Genomic DNA, 17,255 nt, shown 5'->3' on the forward strand with positions numbered 1-17,255 from the left:
CTCATGGGGAGAGAAGGGAAGCACCAAGTTAAATCCAAAGAGCTGTCTGAGGACCTCACACCAACATCTGACCCAAGGCACTGAGCTATTCACGTGTTCTGCTCTGGTGCTGCTCAGTGCAGAACTTCTCTGACTTCTCCTGGTGCTCCCAGGGTTTGGAGCACTGGACGTGCCTTCTTTGTTCACTGGCTCTCATTCCAAAGACCACAATTAGTGTCCAGCAAAGAGGATTAGACTTAGAAAAGGGCTGGAGGAAGGAAGAAGAGAAAAGATGGGATGCTCAGAGTGAGCAAGAATCTAAGACAAAGAGATGGAGAAAAGGGAAGGAAAAGGAGGAAATGAAGGGGGAAGGCTGTGCCATCCAGCATCAGGAAAGAAGCACAGGCAGGATGTCTGGGGACAGCCGGAGGGTGGTCACCAGCCAGGCTCTAGGGCTTGATCACATCAGAAAGTCAACTGACACCAAAGCAAAGCCTCTGCCCCTGGCATTGCTGCCCTGAATACCAGCAAGTGCCTTCTGCTCCTTTTCTGCTGGTTCTGCACAGTGGGCCATGTGCCAGATGAAAAATCCCCCCAGCCCAGCAGGCACCAGAGATCTCCTCTGGGTCCAAGCTGTCCATTGTAATCATCTGGGGGCTCCTCAGAGTCAGCTCTGAGCTGTGGCAAAGGCCACTCATCCCCAGAAACCCCCCCTTATTTTATGTAGGGTCCTTGAACCAGGAGGGTTGGTCCAGTCTGTGAAAGGGAGATGAATCTGATCCTAAAGGCAGAAGAGGGAGCACTTCCCTAGGCAAGGAAAGGGCTTTAAGTACAGAGCAGTAGATTCCAAACTTGAGGCTTCCCCCAGAAGTGTGGAGTTTAGACCTTAGGCCAGGCCAAGAAGCATCAATTCAAACTTGTTCCCTGTATGAATCCAGTTCTGTTGTCTCTCTCTTCTGCTGATTTACACTAACTCCCAGCTCTGGGAGAGAAATGAGATCCCGAAATGCAGCTGAAGACTCTCCAGGTGTCTGTAGTTAACTCAGGAACAAGAAACAAAGCTGGGAAATCACTGTCCCAGGCAGGAGATGGAAGATGACATCCTCTCACCAGGGATTTAATAGACCATATATGTGATATTCCTATACACAACATGATCAGAGTTTTCAGATTAAAAGGAAATGTAAGCATAAATTAACATTTTAAGCATACAAAGAGCCCAAAATAAGGATTGAGCTTTTTCTGTCCTTATGGAACTTTCTGAGGATCCACATGAAAATCCAGAGGTGGATTCATTCTGTAAATTTTGATCATTGATTACTTTCTGGTTAGGGAGGAGACAGAGCAATCATCTCCAAAGATGATTTTGATGTTTATGTGGGCATTGTGGGAAATACTAAAGGTAAGAAGACTTCTGTAAAAGCAGGACTTAGAAACAGAAAGAACAGAAACTTAGATCTAGCTGCAGCTGCAAAGTCTGAAAGTAGAAAAAGTTTCAATAGTACAGCAAGCAAGGACATGAAACAATAGCTTGAGTTATAGGCTTGTCTAAGATAGACCTTAAGGCTGCAGAAAAATATGCTCAGCAAGATAGTAGAAGGTTTTAAGCTTAATAATGGTTTAGGTAGAAGGTTTTAAGCTTAATTGTGTACTGCTAATAGAACGCATACAAGCAAGCATGTGTGAAGCAGGTGTACGTGTGCTTTTAGTAACTGGCTAGAAAAATTGTATGCAAGCTTTAGCAATATGCTATTGGCTAGAGAGTTTTTAAAATGCTCTGTAACAAAGTGTCTTAGGTTGGACATGGAGTATTTTATTCTTATCTGTCAGAGGTGGGGCAGTTTTCTTTATCTCTGCCACAGCCAACCCTCCCTCCAGGAGATCTCTGCTGTCCATGGCCACTGAGTGTCCCTGCAGGGCTGATCCAATCCCAGCATCCCATGGGGAGATGCTCTGCCCAGGGGAGGAGCCAAGCATTCCTACCTGGATCCAATCTGGGCCTGGCACAGCACAGCAGCCTTTGCCCCCTGCATTCCCAGAGGAGCAGCTTTCTGCTGCCCTGCATGGCCAGAGGGAGCCCAGGCCCATCTGCAGCAGCCCTGGGGCTGCAGAGGAAAACTCCCCCCTTGTGCAGGATCCCTGCTGCAGCAGAGCCACAGCTGGCACTGCAGGAGGGCTGAGCCCCCATGGGATGGGGCTGGGACACCGCCCTGGCACACAGGGGGCAGCTCCTGCTCTCACCCTGCCTGTGGGTTGTTCTCTTTTTTGTACTATTGCATTTGTATTTTTAATTTTCCTAATAAAGAACTGTAATTCCTATTCCCATATCCTTGCCTGAGAGCCTCTTAATTTCAAAACTATAATTATTTGGAGGGAGGAGGTTTGCATTTTCCATTTCAGGGGAGGCTCCTGCCTTCCTTAGCAGACAGTCTTTTCAAACCAAGACACAAAGAAATCTTTGGCTCCTGCTGGTTGTACATCAGCTGTTGCCATCTTCCAATTGTCTCAAAAATGTAATGATGCTGCAATAAAGCTCAAAGAACATCTCCCAGCACTCCCAGCCTGTTCATGAAAAACCCCAACACAGGCACAGCCCTCCCAGCCCTGCTCCCTCCATGCCCAGCCATCCTTACCTCCGGAGCAGCAGCTTGGGGTGGTTCTTGCTTTCCAGGTTCTTGTCAATGAGGTCAGCCAGGAGCTGTTTGAGGACGTCGGTGGCGTACTCCAGCTTGCTCTGCAGCACCGTCATGATCAGCGAGGCCACGTTGCCGCGGTCGCGCATGGAGAAGCTGCGCTGCGACTCCAGCGTGCGGATGAACGACAGCAGGAACACCTTGTTGTTGATGAGCTGGGCAAAGAGCTTCAGGCCCTTCTCCACCCGCTCCTGACGGTAGCCAGGGACCTGAGCAAGAAGAAAGGGAGTTTTCTTGGGTTTTGTGTTGCTGGAATGGCTCCTGAGGTATTAAAAGTATTTTTCACAGCCCCGTGACCGAAGAAGAAGTCGGCATTCCTCAGCTCTGGTTTTCAAAGTTATTTTTAATTTTCTTCTTTATTTTTCTTTTCTATTACGTTCTTTTTCTGACCTGCTGAGATCTGTCCAGCAGGTCGGATTGTGGCACAGTCCCTGCCCTTGGGGTGGTGTTTGCTTTTTATACCAAGAACTACGTGTGCTTTATTTACAATAATTTTCCAATACCTATCACCTACGTTAGACAGTCTGTCTCTAAACCAATCCAGAAGTGCCACCATCACAGTAGAAGATGGAGGCTAAGAAGAAGAAGGAGAAGCCCAGATTCCTCCATCTTGCCTCTTGAACCCCCATTCTAAATCCCCAAAATTCTACTTTTGCACCCTGTGACAAATTCACTATCATTCTACTCAAACTCTTGTGGCTTGTAACGCCTCACACAAAGTTGGTAATTGTTTCCATGGGCTAAAATCAAAGGCACGGGTGTTTGTGACTCTGTGCCAAGGTCTCTGAGCCCCTGCCAGGGTCTTGAGTCCTCCAGGGCAGCCAGAGGGATGTCCTGGGTCCCAACAGGAGTTTTTCCCTTTCCCTCATTTTCCCACTGTCAAATGTACTGTTGTTACTCTCTCTTTGCTCTCATCCCTCCAGCTTCTCCACTAAGGAAAGACAGGAAGGGAATCCATACATCATCTAAAGATTAGGAAGTCTGAGAAGACTCCCAGCCACGTTCAGATGATGTTTCCAGTCCTGTGTTCCCCTCTCTGATTAGAACACCTGTGGCAGCAGCTCTCTGGCCACAGAGAGAAACACAACTTTCCCAGGAATTGTTCTGGGAAAGGCTGTGAGAAGAGCAGAGAAAAGAATGAGAAACAATTCTTATCTTCAGTTGGTGCACCTGGTATTGTGAATGTGTGGAATGTGTTATGGAGATCTGTTTACCAAAGGGTGGTTTCTTAATTAGCCAGTGGTGATGCTGTTTTAATTAGAGGACAAATTAGGTCTACCTGTAGTGAACTAGGGTATAAAAGTATGTGTTTCTTAATAAAGATTTTTATCATGAGCCTTCTGAAATGCATGGAGTCCATGCTAATTATTACCCAGCCAGGGGCCAGCTTGTGTTAAAATGCCAAATTTGGGTGGTTATTAATTCATATATGCCTTGGTGACATGTGTTGCTCTGTGGTGAGACCCTCCAGCTTCCAAGAAACGTTTTCAAGGGCTTTCAATGCACCCAAAAGGGATTTCTGGTGCCTGAATGTGTCGTCATGCCACATTATATTTTTATTTTAGTCAGGCTGAAGTCTTACTCTGATTTCATGCAAAACTTCTTTCTCATTCCTGGAAGAATCCTGCTTGCAGGGGTGTGGGGTTCAGCTTTAGGGAGCTGGGAGAGGCAGCAAGAGAGTGAATGTTAAAGAGAGCCCAGTGTGAGGTTTTAAGGAGATGAAGAGAGGCAGTGAGGCAGTGGCTGAGATGGTGACCATAGAACTGGGCCTTGGTTTGAAGAGCCGGGCAGGTGAAAGTGTGAGAGGACACCCTGAGCTCCAGCAGAACCCCTGGGCTTGGGAGCTGAGCTGTTTTGAAGACAGAGTGATTGATAAGTCTCTTATTTCTCAGCTGTGAGAGACCGATGAACTCATTTTTATATGGAACAAATTATATGGACCTCAGTGCTGGACCTTGGGCTCCACACAGGTCTTTTTGATCCTTCTGGCTCTAGGCAAAGATGGAACCTAAATAGAGAACCCCAAACTCATCCCTCCACTTGCTGAAGCTGTTCCAGCCCTTGAAAACTTTTATTGGAAGCTGGAGGGTCTCACCACAGAGCAGCACATGTCACCAAGGCATATGTGAATTAATAACCACCCAAATTTGGCACTTTAATTCAAAATAAGTTGGCTTGCTTAAACAGACAAGCAATGCAAGGCCTCTTATAGAGTTGTTACTTTTTAATTCTGGAAATTAGAGTTCTGAACTCTTTTTGCATCCAACAAATAAATTACTTCCTAAATAGATTGAGGCAACCAACCAACCAAAAAACCACCACCACCCATCCTGCCAATAATTATTTTTAACTCACTCACTTGAACATTTAATATTGTCTATCCCAGGGTTATTATGGAGAATTAAAACAAAATAACAAGAAAAGTATTTTGTGCTGCATCTGGAAGCAGTTAATTAGCAAATGAACTGGAAATAAGTAAGGCCTTCTCACTGTGGGATCTGTGCTGGGGCCTTTTGCAATAAATAGCAATTCCTTCTGGGTGCTACAGAGAAGGGAGGAGAATGGGAGCTGCCTTCACGTTGGTAGCCAAAGATGCTGACACAGAGAGAGCTGGTGAAGCTTTACAAAGGATTAAGGGAAAAAAAAAAAAACTCAACAAATGGAATGAAAGGAAGGAGAGATCAAAGGTGCTGGATTGGAACATTAGCTCAGTGTGTATCTACATAGGGGAGCATCCGTGCTAAGGCCTCTGCAGGGGTCAGATGCTGCTCTGTGATCAGCTGGATGGGGTTAATGAATGTAGGGATGGAAATTGGCTGTAGGGATGCTGGAAATGTTTGTGTGTACACACATGTGAGAGGGAGGTTCAGCACCCCCCGTTCCTCCTTTGTTGGAGCTGCTCGTCCTGAGGGAAAGCGGCTGGAAGCCCCTCAACCGGCACTCCAAATCTGTATGGTAGCTACGTGTAACTCAGCCTCCTGCCCAGCCCCACAAGCCCTCCTTGCTGACAGATCAGGTTTTTTAATGTCTCTCTCCACACAGTGGATGAATTTTGGCTCTTCGCCATGGCAGGAGCAAAGGCGAGCAGGCATCTCTGATTACACAGCCAGCCAAGCGTGGGCCTGCCTGTGCCAGCTCCTGCTCCTCCTCCCTGCCAACCAAGCCCAGGCCTGGCCTCCAGCAATCTCCCAGGCCTATGCCAGAACCTCTCTGGAGCTCAGAGCCTGCCAAAGGCTTTGCAGAGAGCTCAGCCAACACCTTGGCCGTGGTGTCGCTCCTGATTCTCCAGCCCAGGTATTCCTAGAGCAGAGCCTGTCCATCTGCCTAAGCCTGGAGCAGATTTTAGCCTGGCAGACCTCACCTGGGCTGCCACCAAGCTCCTGTCACCACTCAGGTGATACAGGCTCTGTGTAGACCCAAAGATTTGTGAACAATGTCTCACAAATCTCCATCCAGAACGTTGGGGTGGAGGAGGAAGATGTGGGCAGTGTATGGACAGACTGACACTGTGTTTTCTGACCTCACTGAAAACCAGAATGCAGCAAAGGTGAACCTCCCTCAGTGGCAGAGGGTTATTTTTATAGGGGTGGGTTATTTTTATAGGAGTGGGTTATTTTTATAGGGGTGGGTTATTTTTATAGGGGTTGCCATAAAGAAAACCTGGCCTCATAGTAGTGTGAGGGTCATGAAAAGCTGGATGGCACAGGCAAACATGCTCCTCTGTCACACAACAGGTTTTCCTTGCCCCTGCATGGCAGAAAATATTGAATCCAATCAAAAACTCAAGCCACAGAAGGGTTAAGACCAAAGAGAAGCTTAATTGAGTAAACCTATGATTTATGAGTTTTCCAAATAAGGGAGTGATCAGACAGAATTTAGCAGGTAACAAGTGACAGGATGAGAGGAAACAGCCTTAAAGTTGTGCCAGGGGAGGTTTAGATTGGAAATTGCAAAAATTTCTTAATTGAAAGGATGAAACATGGTGTAACAAGCTGTCTAGGGGAGTTCTGGGATCACAATCCCTAGAGGTTTTCAAAAAGTGTGTGGATGTCACAGAGGGGGACATGACTTAGTGAAGGAATTGACAGCTTTAGGTTGATGATTGGAACAGATGGTCTTGGAGGTCTTTTACAACCTAAATGATTTTATGATCTAATATGATCTAAAATAACAGCAAACTTTTCCTCTTTCAATCCAGATTTTTAATGAGGACCTGTTTCACCCCTTGTAGGACACAGCATAATCAAATCATCACATCCCCACCACTGACACAGAATCTCTGGAATTTAGGACTGAACAGGGAGGCATGAGAGAAGCTAGAAGCAGGAAATGTTGTTTTACCTCCAAATCCCTCAGGACTGGATGATCTTCAATGCCAGGGAAAAGCACTCTCATCGTGTAGGTTCGGTAATCGAGGAAAGGGATCCCAGCTCCATCCAGGTCACTTGTCAGCTCATGGATGTCTGTCTGCAGCTCTGCAAAGGCTGGCACAAAAACAGAACAACTCAGGGAGCAGTGAAAATGCAGATCAGCCTCACCAGAATGGGAAAAACCCCTGACCCTCATGACTGAGAATAAGGAATAAGGCAACATGTGGAGAGGAAGAAGGTGGATGAGAGCAGGGTCACCATTCCCCAGGGACGTGTGCCAAGGCTTTCTGTGGATTTTGAATTATCAAGTCCAGTTAGGAGAGGATTGGGTGAGAGAAAGTCTGAACTTTCCTGAACTCTAGGATAGGGTGGAGAAAGTCTGAACTAAGTGAAAACAAGGAATGTCAGATTAGATCCAGGCCTGAGCCGCACCCACAGGGTTCAACACCGTGGTTCAACACTGTGATTTTGGCTCAAAGCTTTATGACTGATGTCTCCCTTCTACCAACACTGACACATCATGCCTCCCTCAGCCTACCTTCTTTGCACTCCAGGGCCACCCTGGACTCCAGGTTGTCCATCTGCATCTGCAGGCGCTTGAGGGTGAGGTCGCTCTCCCGGGACTTGCGCTTGTAGGCGATGAGCACGGCCACGATGAAGATGATGAGCAGTCCGCCGGCCACCGCGATGCTGACGATGGCTGGCAAGCTCAGAGGGCTGTCTGGGGAGATGTACACCATCCCTGGGGAGAACTCCATCCCTCCTACACGAGCCTAGAGGGAAAGCAGCAAAGAGACTGTCAAACTGAGCAGGAGCACAGAGGAGCTCTGTCACCCTCTGGCTGAAGGTGAATGGTGACAGCCCCTTGTCTCCCAAGCCAAAAGGGAGGTATTTGGATATGGAATAGCTTAAAAACACTTGAAATGATAGAATCACCTCTGTTGGGAGTCATCATGAACCCAGCCACAAAAGGATTTGTGGTGAGATAAGTCACCAGTCACAATTTCTCCAAACCAGTTTGGGTTTCATTCTGGACTTTTCATACCCCATCTTGATGTGTTGTGTGGGGCACTGATGTCACTCAGGCCCAAAATACACACAGAAAACAGAGCTCAAATTGTGGTTTGATGGGTCCTAACCCCACAATGGGGCAGAGGAGAGCTGACCCATTGAGTATAGTGGGACTGCAGAAATCAGAGTCACTATTTTCTTTTGACTCTCCCACCAGATAAAACTCTACTTGGGAGCCTCTGGGATAGTGAAGATCCACCACAAACCCCACAAAGCCTGGCCCATTCCCTTTACGGCCCCTGTCTTAGCCACACATTGTCAGGGTGACTGCAGATGTGCACCAGTAGGAGCTGAACACAGCTTTTTGTTCTCCATCTACTTCCAGAGGTTTCCATAGCTGCTTCCAGCCTCTGGAAGAAGTACCTGTGAAAGGGCCTTGGTTTTAACAACCAAGAAAGAAAGAAACCCTGCAAGCACTCCTGTTCTGAGCAAAATGTTCTGCTGAAGCAAGTCCCTTAGAGCCCTTTTTTACAACATGAACACCACTCCCAGCAGGAATCCCACAGGATACCACTGGCTTTAGGCTGCTGCAAGGCTGTTCAAAGCTATTTGTAGAGTAGGCAAAGCTTGAGTGGTGGTAGAAAAGCTGTTCTGGCTGGACTGAAGTACAAAAAGGCTTCTAGGTCTGTATTGTGCTTTGGCAATGCTGGTTGTAGGTCAGCAGAAAGCTGGGAAGGTGCCATGCAAAGAGCTTGAAGGATGATGAGCTCCATCACTTCACCCCAGCTGAGCTGTGTCACAGAGAGGCACAGCTGGCCCTGCACAAAGGGCAATCTCTTATTGCCAGGCAGAAATGCAATTAAGACCCCAGGAATGGCTGTTTCCTGCTCCCATTGCACCTGGGACCACTGCAGTGTGGAATTAAACTGTTTTCTTCCTCCATTGTGAGGAGCTCTCCCTTACATTTCCTCACGTTTCTCCCCCACACCCCAGCCTGGTGTTCAGCCTTGTCCTGCATCCCACTGGCTCTCAGTTAATCTCCAGCCTACCTGCATTTACTAATCCCAGGGCTTCCCCCATCTCAGCTCAGGCACCTACTCAGGTTTCCTCTCGAGGCTGCAGAGGAAGAAACTGGGCCAGCTGGAGCCAGCAGAAGGGACTACAGAGCAGAATCATGAATTAATGAATTTTCCCAGGTGCTCTCCACTGCAACCCTTTTTGGGGACTTGAATCTCAGTGACTTTATCACTCCTAGATGTTGTTTCAGCCTCAGGGAAGAAGGTTGTTTTGCTTTACCACCAGGCGTAGGCTGCTCCTCAGTGGCCAAAGAGACACAACTACAACCCTCATGTCATGGACAAGACCAAAGTGAATGTCTAAAAACTGCTAATTTCCATCCATCCCGCTCATGCCATTTTGGGAGGGGACTGGAGAGATGAAATGTCCACAATGAAAAACAAAGCCAATCTTAAACTCATCTTCAAACGTAACAGTTTCAAGATGACCAATTGCTACCATGATACTAAGGGCTTGGTAGAGCATTTTCAGTGGCCAAAGAACCTCAGACACACAGTTGGGATGCAGCAGTAATGAGTTTTCCCATCTATTTCAAGATGGAGGGTCAAACTCACTTATAAATCCTGAGTTTTGTTGTTGGAATGTGGCCTGCTCAACTGGGAAGGCAAACTGCCAAAATCACATCCTAATCCACGCACTGCAAGTTCCTCCCTTTTGCCTTAGACCACTGTCCCAAAATTTTCTCACAGCTCGCACACTTTCCTTCCTGTCAGTGGATCAATAAATTGCTTAATTCTTTCCAATTTTCTCCTTCTCCAAGCCCTGCAGTCAGACGAGTCCATTCAAGGAATATCAGACTAGACTCAGACAACCCCAATCCCAAATCCCAGTGCAGATCCATCCTCAAAGCTGGAAGAGCAGCCCCTCTCCATGGGTGGCATTTCTCTCACCAAATATTCCGCGTGCTCATCCGAGTTCAACACTGCAGCATGATTCCAGAGCCAACAAAGAGAAAAAACACTTTCAGGATGTGATTTATGTGAGCTGCTCCCGACACTTTTGACATTGGGATGAGGCATTTCATTGAGTGGAAGTTCCCATTTCTCTCCATTCATGACAAGGGGATCTAAGCTCCAAAAAAGCAGATGTTCAAAGTCAGGCCCAGTGTGTTCCCCTTCAAAGGTGGTTTCATCACTGGGAAGGTCTCACAGTCCACAAGTGAAGCTGCCATGATCTGAGGGAATCTGGCTCTTGAAGAAGAAAGCCTATGAGGCTGCAGTGTTATTGTGAGCTTTTAAAAGAAACACAAGAAAATATGCACATACAGCTGTCCTTTACTTCTTAATCCATCAAGTTGCTCTGGAGGAAGCGCATTTTACCTTCCCGAAGACTGACCATGAACCCACCAAAGAACAACAATCTGGCCATTTTTAAAGACTATTAATAATGAATTTGTCTTAAATTAGACTAAATGTTCTAAATGTTTTCTCCAATGAAGTCTTAGTGGCCACCTGTAGGAGTTCAGGAGTTCTGAAGGAGCATCTTTCCTGGTGCAAATAAAATTATCCCTCTAAGGATGAAATGAATCATGCCCTGACCTTCAGCTGCTGCATTTGACCATCTCTCCATTCATTATACAGAGTCTGGTGTACTTTCCAGGCTGTGTCAGAAACCAGCAAACCTTCAGATGTGTTCCACATTTTCCCTCCAGACCTTCTCTGGCGTAGCCACTCGTGGATTTTTCTCACATCTCTTTCTTTTCCTTGGAAATACTTGCCTCTGGGTTTTAGTCAATCTTCTTTTTAACCATCACCCAAACCTTTTATTTCCTCGCTATTTTTTTTCAAACACTTAACTCTGTCATTGTGTAAAAGACAGCTCAAAAGAAGACAGATCAAAAGCGTGTTGACATCAACGTGTGTCATTGCCACTGCTCCTTCACTTAGAAATAATCTCTGTGTTGCACCAGTTGATTCATTCCCATGGCTCCCTCTCAGTTTATGCCACCTCACTTTGCAAGAAATGGTTTGTTCAACAATTTCCTCAAGGTCAGAGAGTAAATTTTTGGCAAAATCAGGAGGAGGAACTTCTATCAGTTATCCAGGGCCTCAGAAAGATGATTTGATGCGTTAAGAAGGCTGAGCTAGAGCAGAAGCTGGGCAGAATAAAGCAGGGATTTATTCACAGGATCTCCTCCATGGATGCACCTTGGGCAGCACCAGAGCCCAGCCAGGGCTGCACCCAAGATGAACCAAAATGGCCCCAAAATGCACGAGCGCTCCCGAGGTCTCTCCCTGGGATCAGCTCTGCTCCATTTGCCCCTTGCAGTTCATTGTCCCATCCCAGCTTCAGCCCAGGCAGTCCCACCCTGCTTGTTTTTCTCTCTGCAGCCCACGGGGTTTGTGCTCCTGGGCTGAGATTTGGGGCATTTGTCCTTGGTGCCCAGCTGGAGCAGGAATTGTTTTGTCTCCCTGCTCTGGGCACAGAGCTCACCATCCCATATGAAGCCCAGACCCACACACTAAAGCAGCACAGAATGTGAAAAATAGAAAAGCTAAAACGTGAGGCATCAGTTTGTGTGAAACGTGGTCCCAGCCTGAGCAGCAGAGATGCTGTGCCATGCTGGAGGAGGCATTTTCCAGCCCTGGTTCCAGATGCAAAGTCCATCCTTGAGCACCACCATCATCTTCCCAGTTTCCCAGCAGTATCCCTCATTTCACCAGCATCAAAATAAAAAACAATCAAAAAGGGATTGTTTTTTAATCTTTGCTTCACTTAAACTGTCCAAAGCTGCAGGAGCAGGGGAGTCTTCCCAATTAGTGCAGCCTGGCCAGATGCCATCATCCTGGATCCCCAGGGGTTGATTATTGCTCACCTAGCTTTGAGTTTTGTCTCCCCAGGATTGGCTTTGTCCGTCTCTGACTAACCATATGTTTAATCATATCCATGAAAATTACAGGGAACATTTATTGCCATGCTCAAAAGCTTTGGTTTTCACACAGAGAAAATCTCTCACTTCATTATTGCTCTTCTTGGAGAGTCTTAATGTGCTTTGCAATGAATCGAGAGTCATGGTGTATTTGCATGGCTGGAGAGGATTATTGCCTCTATTTTCCAGATGACAAACTTTGGCACAGAGAAGTTAAGTAGCCACTACAAGGGATCCCAGCAGCAGCCACAAACAAGACCCAGAATGGTCATCATGAGCTCTGCTTTCTTCAAAGTTCCCAGAAAAATCTTTTTAAAGATCAAACTCTCTGAGTCTCATTGCACTGAAATAAATAAATAAATTAATATGTGACAGATACAGCTTTGGGAGGCACAACAGAAGAACAGTTGTTCACAAGGAACGAGAAACACTGATGTCAGTTGTCAGCTTTTGTTGTTCCCACCCACAGCTTGGTACAACTCCAGGGTGTTTGCTGATATGATGTTTATCAAGCACCAGCATCAAGGAATTCAAATTATTGAGAGGAAAGTGAAAAAAAAGGAGTAAATAAATAAACAGTGAGAGGAGGAGAAGCTCCCTCTGATGTAATCACCAGGTCCATTCTTCATCCAGGAAGGATTTGTAGGAGCACACTGAGTTTTATAGAACTCAAAATTCTGGAGTCCAGTCACACTACTGTCCACATGCTGTTTTTTTGGTTTTTTTTCTCTCTTACATAAAGGCAAATTTTAGTCACCATCCTGTCAACAAAGTGATGGGGACTGTGCTGAATTTAACACTTTCCTGTAGGAACATGTTACACGTGATCTCACATGAGAATTCAAGGTTCATACAGCCCATACAAAAACAGAAGAGAGGCAAACTCCCCTACTGGGGTTTGATCATGAAAAGTGTCTCACTGCCCACAAAGACCTCCAGGTCACTTTTCCATTGTTGTACCTCTCCAAGTTACCCTTGATGAGAATACTATATGAAGAAGGGGTCTTGATGTTTCTGGGAACTCAAGCAGTGATGCAAACCCCTTGGAGCCCTCTGCCAGCTCTCCAGCTCTGCTGTGCCCTCTCAAACCACCCAGGGAGAAGGGGCTGGGGGTCAGGCATCACTTACCATCACCTTGTGCCTCCCAATGAGGTTTGGGGACTCACAGAGGAGCTGCACGTCTGACACGGTCACCGCACAGGGCTTCTCCCCCACCAGCACGGTGTAGTTCAGCCTGGCGTTGCCTCCTGCCACAGGTGGGATCAGATTCCTGCCCTGCACAGAGAGGAACATCACACCCCAAAATAACCAAATAAACACCAGGAAAGAGTTCTCTTTCCCCCTCTGGTTCATTCTTGGGATGCAAGTGTTGATACTGCATTTGATGGGATCACTGCTCCAGGCCAGGTTGGATGGATGGGGCTTGGAGCAACCTGGTCTAATGGAAAGTGTCCCTGCCCATGGCAGGGGGTTGGAATGAGATGGTCTTTAAGGTCCCTTCCAAGCTAAATATGATTCCATTATGACATTTGTAGCTTGCCATTTGCTCACACAGAGAGGAAAAGCCAATTTAGGAACTCACGCAGAGAACAGCATGAGTGGTCACAGACTCAAAGCAGTCACAACAGCCTGTCCTGCTCCTCCCTCTCTGCAGCTGAGTGGGAAATGCTCCATCTAAGTCCTGCACGATAAAGCCCTCACTAAGCATAGGCAGGCAAGCAAGTCAGACCCCTTTCCAAACATGTAAAAAGTATCTGCAGGTAAAACAACCTCTTTGCATATTCACAGTGTAAAAATAGTGATACAGAAATGCTGCATCATAAAATTCCTTCTCTGTACTGCTGTGAAGCTTACAGAAATTTCAAGGGACTGATTTGGGTTAAAACAAAGGGAAGAGGAAGGTCTTGAATTAACAAGAAATGAAACAGAGTTGAATATTTCACCATCAACCACATTGCAAGGGTAGAAGATGGTCTCTGGTGAACAGCAGTGGGTGCAAATTTAGGCTGCACCCAGGGGTTTATAATTTTTAGTTATGATTGTGGGCAGTGCTTCGTGTTTGCTGATGGTGACTCTGATATGGTTGGAATGGAAGAATAGAGGAAATTTCTGGGGTGCAATCAGGATGATTTATGGGGGTGCGGGCAGGCACAGAGAGGCAGAATTTCAGTCCAGTCCTTGGAGCCCATCTCACCTTCAGGATAATGGGACTTCCAGGCTTCAGCTCCAGGATCCCTGAGGGATTGAAAACCTCAAAGATGGGGTTGGGATAGTAGGTGAAGTTGGTTTTGTTGAGGATCAGCAGGGACTGCACATTGTCAAGGATGAAGCCAAATTCCTCCGGGCGCTCGGCGAGCTCAGACTGGTGATTGGGGTCCACAGCCAGAGCTGGGGCCTGACAGGTCATCTCTGTGCTGTTCTGCACCTCACAGTTCTGGGGAAAGAGAAACCCAAAATGTTTATGGGAATAGGGACCCTGGGAAGTGATCTCTGTGCTGTTCTGCACCTCACAGTTCTGGGGAAAGAGAAACCCAAAATGTTTATGGGAATAGGGACCCTGGGAAGTGATCTCTGTGCTGTTCTGCACCTCACAGTTCTGGGGAAAGAGAAACCAAAAACACTGAATGTTTATGGGAATAGGGACCCTGGCAGGTCATCGCTGTGCTGCACCTCACAGTTCTGGGGAAAGAGACACAAAATATTAATGGGAATAGGGACCCTGGCAGGTCATCTCTGTGCTGTTCTGCATCTCACAGTTCTGGGTAAAGAGACCCAAAACAAGGAGTATTTAGGGAAATAGGGACCCCGGAAGGTCATATATGTGCTGCACCTCACAGTTCTGGGGAAGGAGACACAAACCAAGGAGTGTTTATGGAAATGCCCCCACCCTTCCTGGTGGGCAGACGGATCTCAGGGAGAGGGAGGAGCAGACTCCCATGGGTTATTTTTATCTTATTCCCCACCACACAATCAAGGTTAGGAAAGCCTTGCTGGGGCAGGTGTATGGAGCAGTTTGCACTGCAACAGGGCCTCCTGTGCCTCTTGAGAGAGCTCAGACTCTGTTGCCAGCATCAGAATCTTCCCCGACTTTGTTTCCTTCTGGAAATAGAAGATTCTTCCCTTATTTTTTGCACAGCACAGATTAGTAAAAACCTTGCTGCCACCTTGCAATCAGGTCTCTCACTCTGGTTGTTTTTCCAAAAGTGTTTGTGCAGTGCATGCTCAGTTATGCTCAGTTTGGATATCAGGTTACCTGAAATTAATCCCAGCAAGCTGGAGAAGCAAAAACAAAGGTGAAGGTCTCAGAAGACCCTGAAGTTTGGTTCCAGCCCTGCCAAAAACCTTTTTTTCTGTGTGTGTCCTTCAGGGATGGGGTAATATTTCTGGAATCAAACCATGCCCTCTTTTTTGGGCTGCAATAGGAGATTTCAAGCTCCAGAGGTGTCAGCCAGGCCCTGTCTCCAGCGTGGCATGTCCGGTCCTATTGGAATATTACCAATAGTCCAGCTCTGCAGTCATACTCACATTGACATGCTCCTTTCCACCGTGCTTTGCCCGGATCTGGGGGTTTTGGATGAGGTCCAGGTGAGTTCCCCACACAGCAATGGGAGTGTTGCCACTGGAGAATAAGAAATGGAATTAAAAAAGAAACCCAGGTGAGGGATGTCAGAGCTCATCACACCAGGAATGGGTGATCTGTGTTCCTAAATGTTGGTTGCAAAGTGTCTGACCACATCTCATAGTCCCATAGAGAGGGAAGGAAGAACAACACAAAAAGTTTTCATTCATTCATAAGGGGAGAAATAAGTTGTTGGGAAGGATGAAAGTTTGACAAGAAAGTCTCACAGATATGTATGCTTAGCAGAAAGATTTTTAAATGTGGAGTCTGATGAAGGAATAGAGTTGGAAGCAAGTTTTGATCTAGAAGGAAAGAATTGCTGAGCCAGTCTCACTGGATAACCAAGGAGGCAAAGGGTGTGTTAGTTAGAAGGGGTTTTATGGCTTAGAGCAAAGGATAAACCCACCCCAAACAAGATGTTTTTACCAAGCACAAAGATAGCACAGGCAAACAAGGCAGCAAATGGTGCAAGCAGAAAAAAGGTCTCAGAATTTTCCACTGCAAGAAAACTGAAAAACAGCTTCTAGCTTAAACTGTAATGCACTAACTTTGAGTGACTGGAGAACAGTAACATGAATATGGTAATTACAGTAGTCATGATAGGCTATAGATAACAGTTAAGGTATAGATTGGTTGATAATGTATGAAGTTGCTCAGCAAAGAAAAGTCTATAATGCATTGTAACCAAAACCAAAGGGTCTCCAGGCCTGCCTGCAGCTGGAGCTGACAGCTGCATGCACAGGCTCTGTCACCCACAACCCTGGACTGTTGTGACATCTTGGATACAATAAACTGCATTTTGGAGAGCCTCTGGAGTCCCACATCTCTCATTTAGGCTCTTAAAATAAGTGAAGAAAAATGCTTGCTGAAACTGCCATGTGAGGCAACCTCTGGGTATTGATGCAGGGCTGGTGGGGGCAGAATGTTCCAGGGCTGAAAGGAGAAGAGATGTCCAAGAAAGCAAAACCTTCACCTGTTGTCTTATATATCAAGAGTTCTATTATCATTATAGTGCAAGGATTCCGTACCACCAGAGTTTCATACCTCCTCCATGTTTCTCACAGGCAGCTCCTCTAAGCACTGACTATTCCTGGTCCTCACAGCAGCCAACTGACTCCAGATCCCACCAATCCACTCTTTTATAACGCTGCTCTTATTGGGTACAGGTGTGGCCTGTTAACATCAGGCCTGCTTCCAATCTTTAGTAATTGGCTCAGCTGCAACTCTTTAGGGGATAGGATTACATTTTATATCACCCCTACTGTATCCCCCTACATTCACCTGTCAGGGCTCCCCCAGCCACGACAGGAGGAGGATTTGCCGTCAGCACACAGCCCCATCTCTGAGGGTTTCCCAGGGTGATCAGTGCTCTCAGCAGTTTCAGCACCTGCCTCCGTAACTCCCTTTGGAAACTGTCCAGGATGCAGTTTATTTCCTGCTGGGAAGGGGAGGCCATGTGGAAATCAATGGGGCTGTGAGAAGAAAGCTCAGAATCCCTTTCCTGCCCCCAGGTAAAGCTGCACATAGAGGAAAGGTGAGGCATGTGCATTATAAATGAGAAAACACCAGAGAATAAACACCCTGGGAGGAAGAAGGCAGCAAATCTCCCTCGTTTCTGACCTTTGTTTTCAGTGCTC

The 17,255-nt window shown here is 46.7% G+C and overlaps 1 protein-coding gene across 1 annotated transcript in view; it reads right to left on the reverse strand.

The window, feature by feature from the left end:
- Nucleotides 1-17,255, reverse strand: part of PLXNA4 (plexin A4) — a 502,367-nt gene that overhangs the window by 44,498 nt on the left and 440,614 nt on the right. The window contains exons 17-22 of the mRNA XM_054292393.1: nt 15,525-15,618; nt 14,194-14,433; nt 13,128-13,274; nt 7,581-7,815; nt 7,014-7,156; nt 2,613-2,881 (exon numbers count right to left, since the gene is read on the reverse strand). Of these exons, the coding sequence (XP_054148368.1) occupies nt 2,613-2,881; nt 7,014-7,156; nt 7,581-7,815; nt 13,128-13,274; nt 14,194-14,433; nt 15,525-15,618 (1,128 nt within the window). The remainder of the gene's footprint in view (nt 1-2,612; nt 2,882-7,013; nt 7,157-7,580; nt 7,816-13,127; nt 13,275-14,193; nt 14,434-15,524; nt 15,619-17,255) is intronic.

Source organism: Melozone crissalis, unplaced genomic scaffold (genome assembly GCF_028551555.1).
Source record: "Melozone crissalis strain CALT ecotype California unplaced genomic scaffold, PUWL_Pcris_2 ptg000110l_1, whole genome shotgun sequence".
Lineage (NCBI taxonomy): Eukaryota > Metazoa > Chordata > Aves > Passeriformes > Passerellidae > Melozone > Melozone crissalis.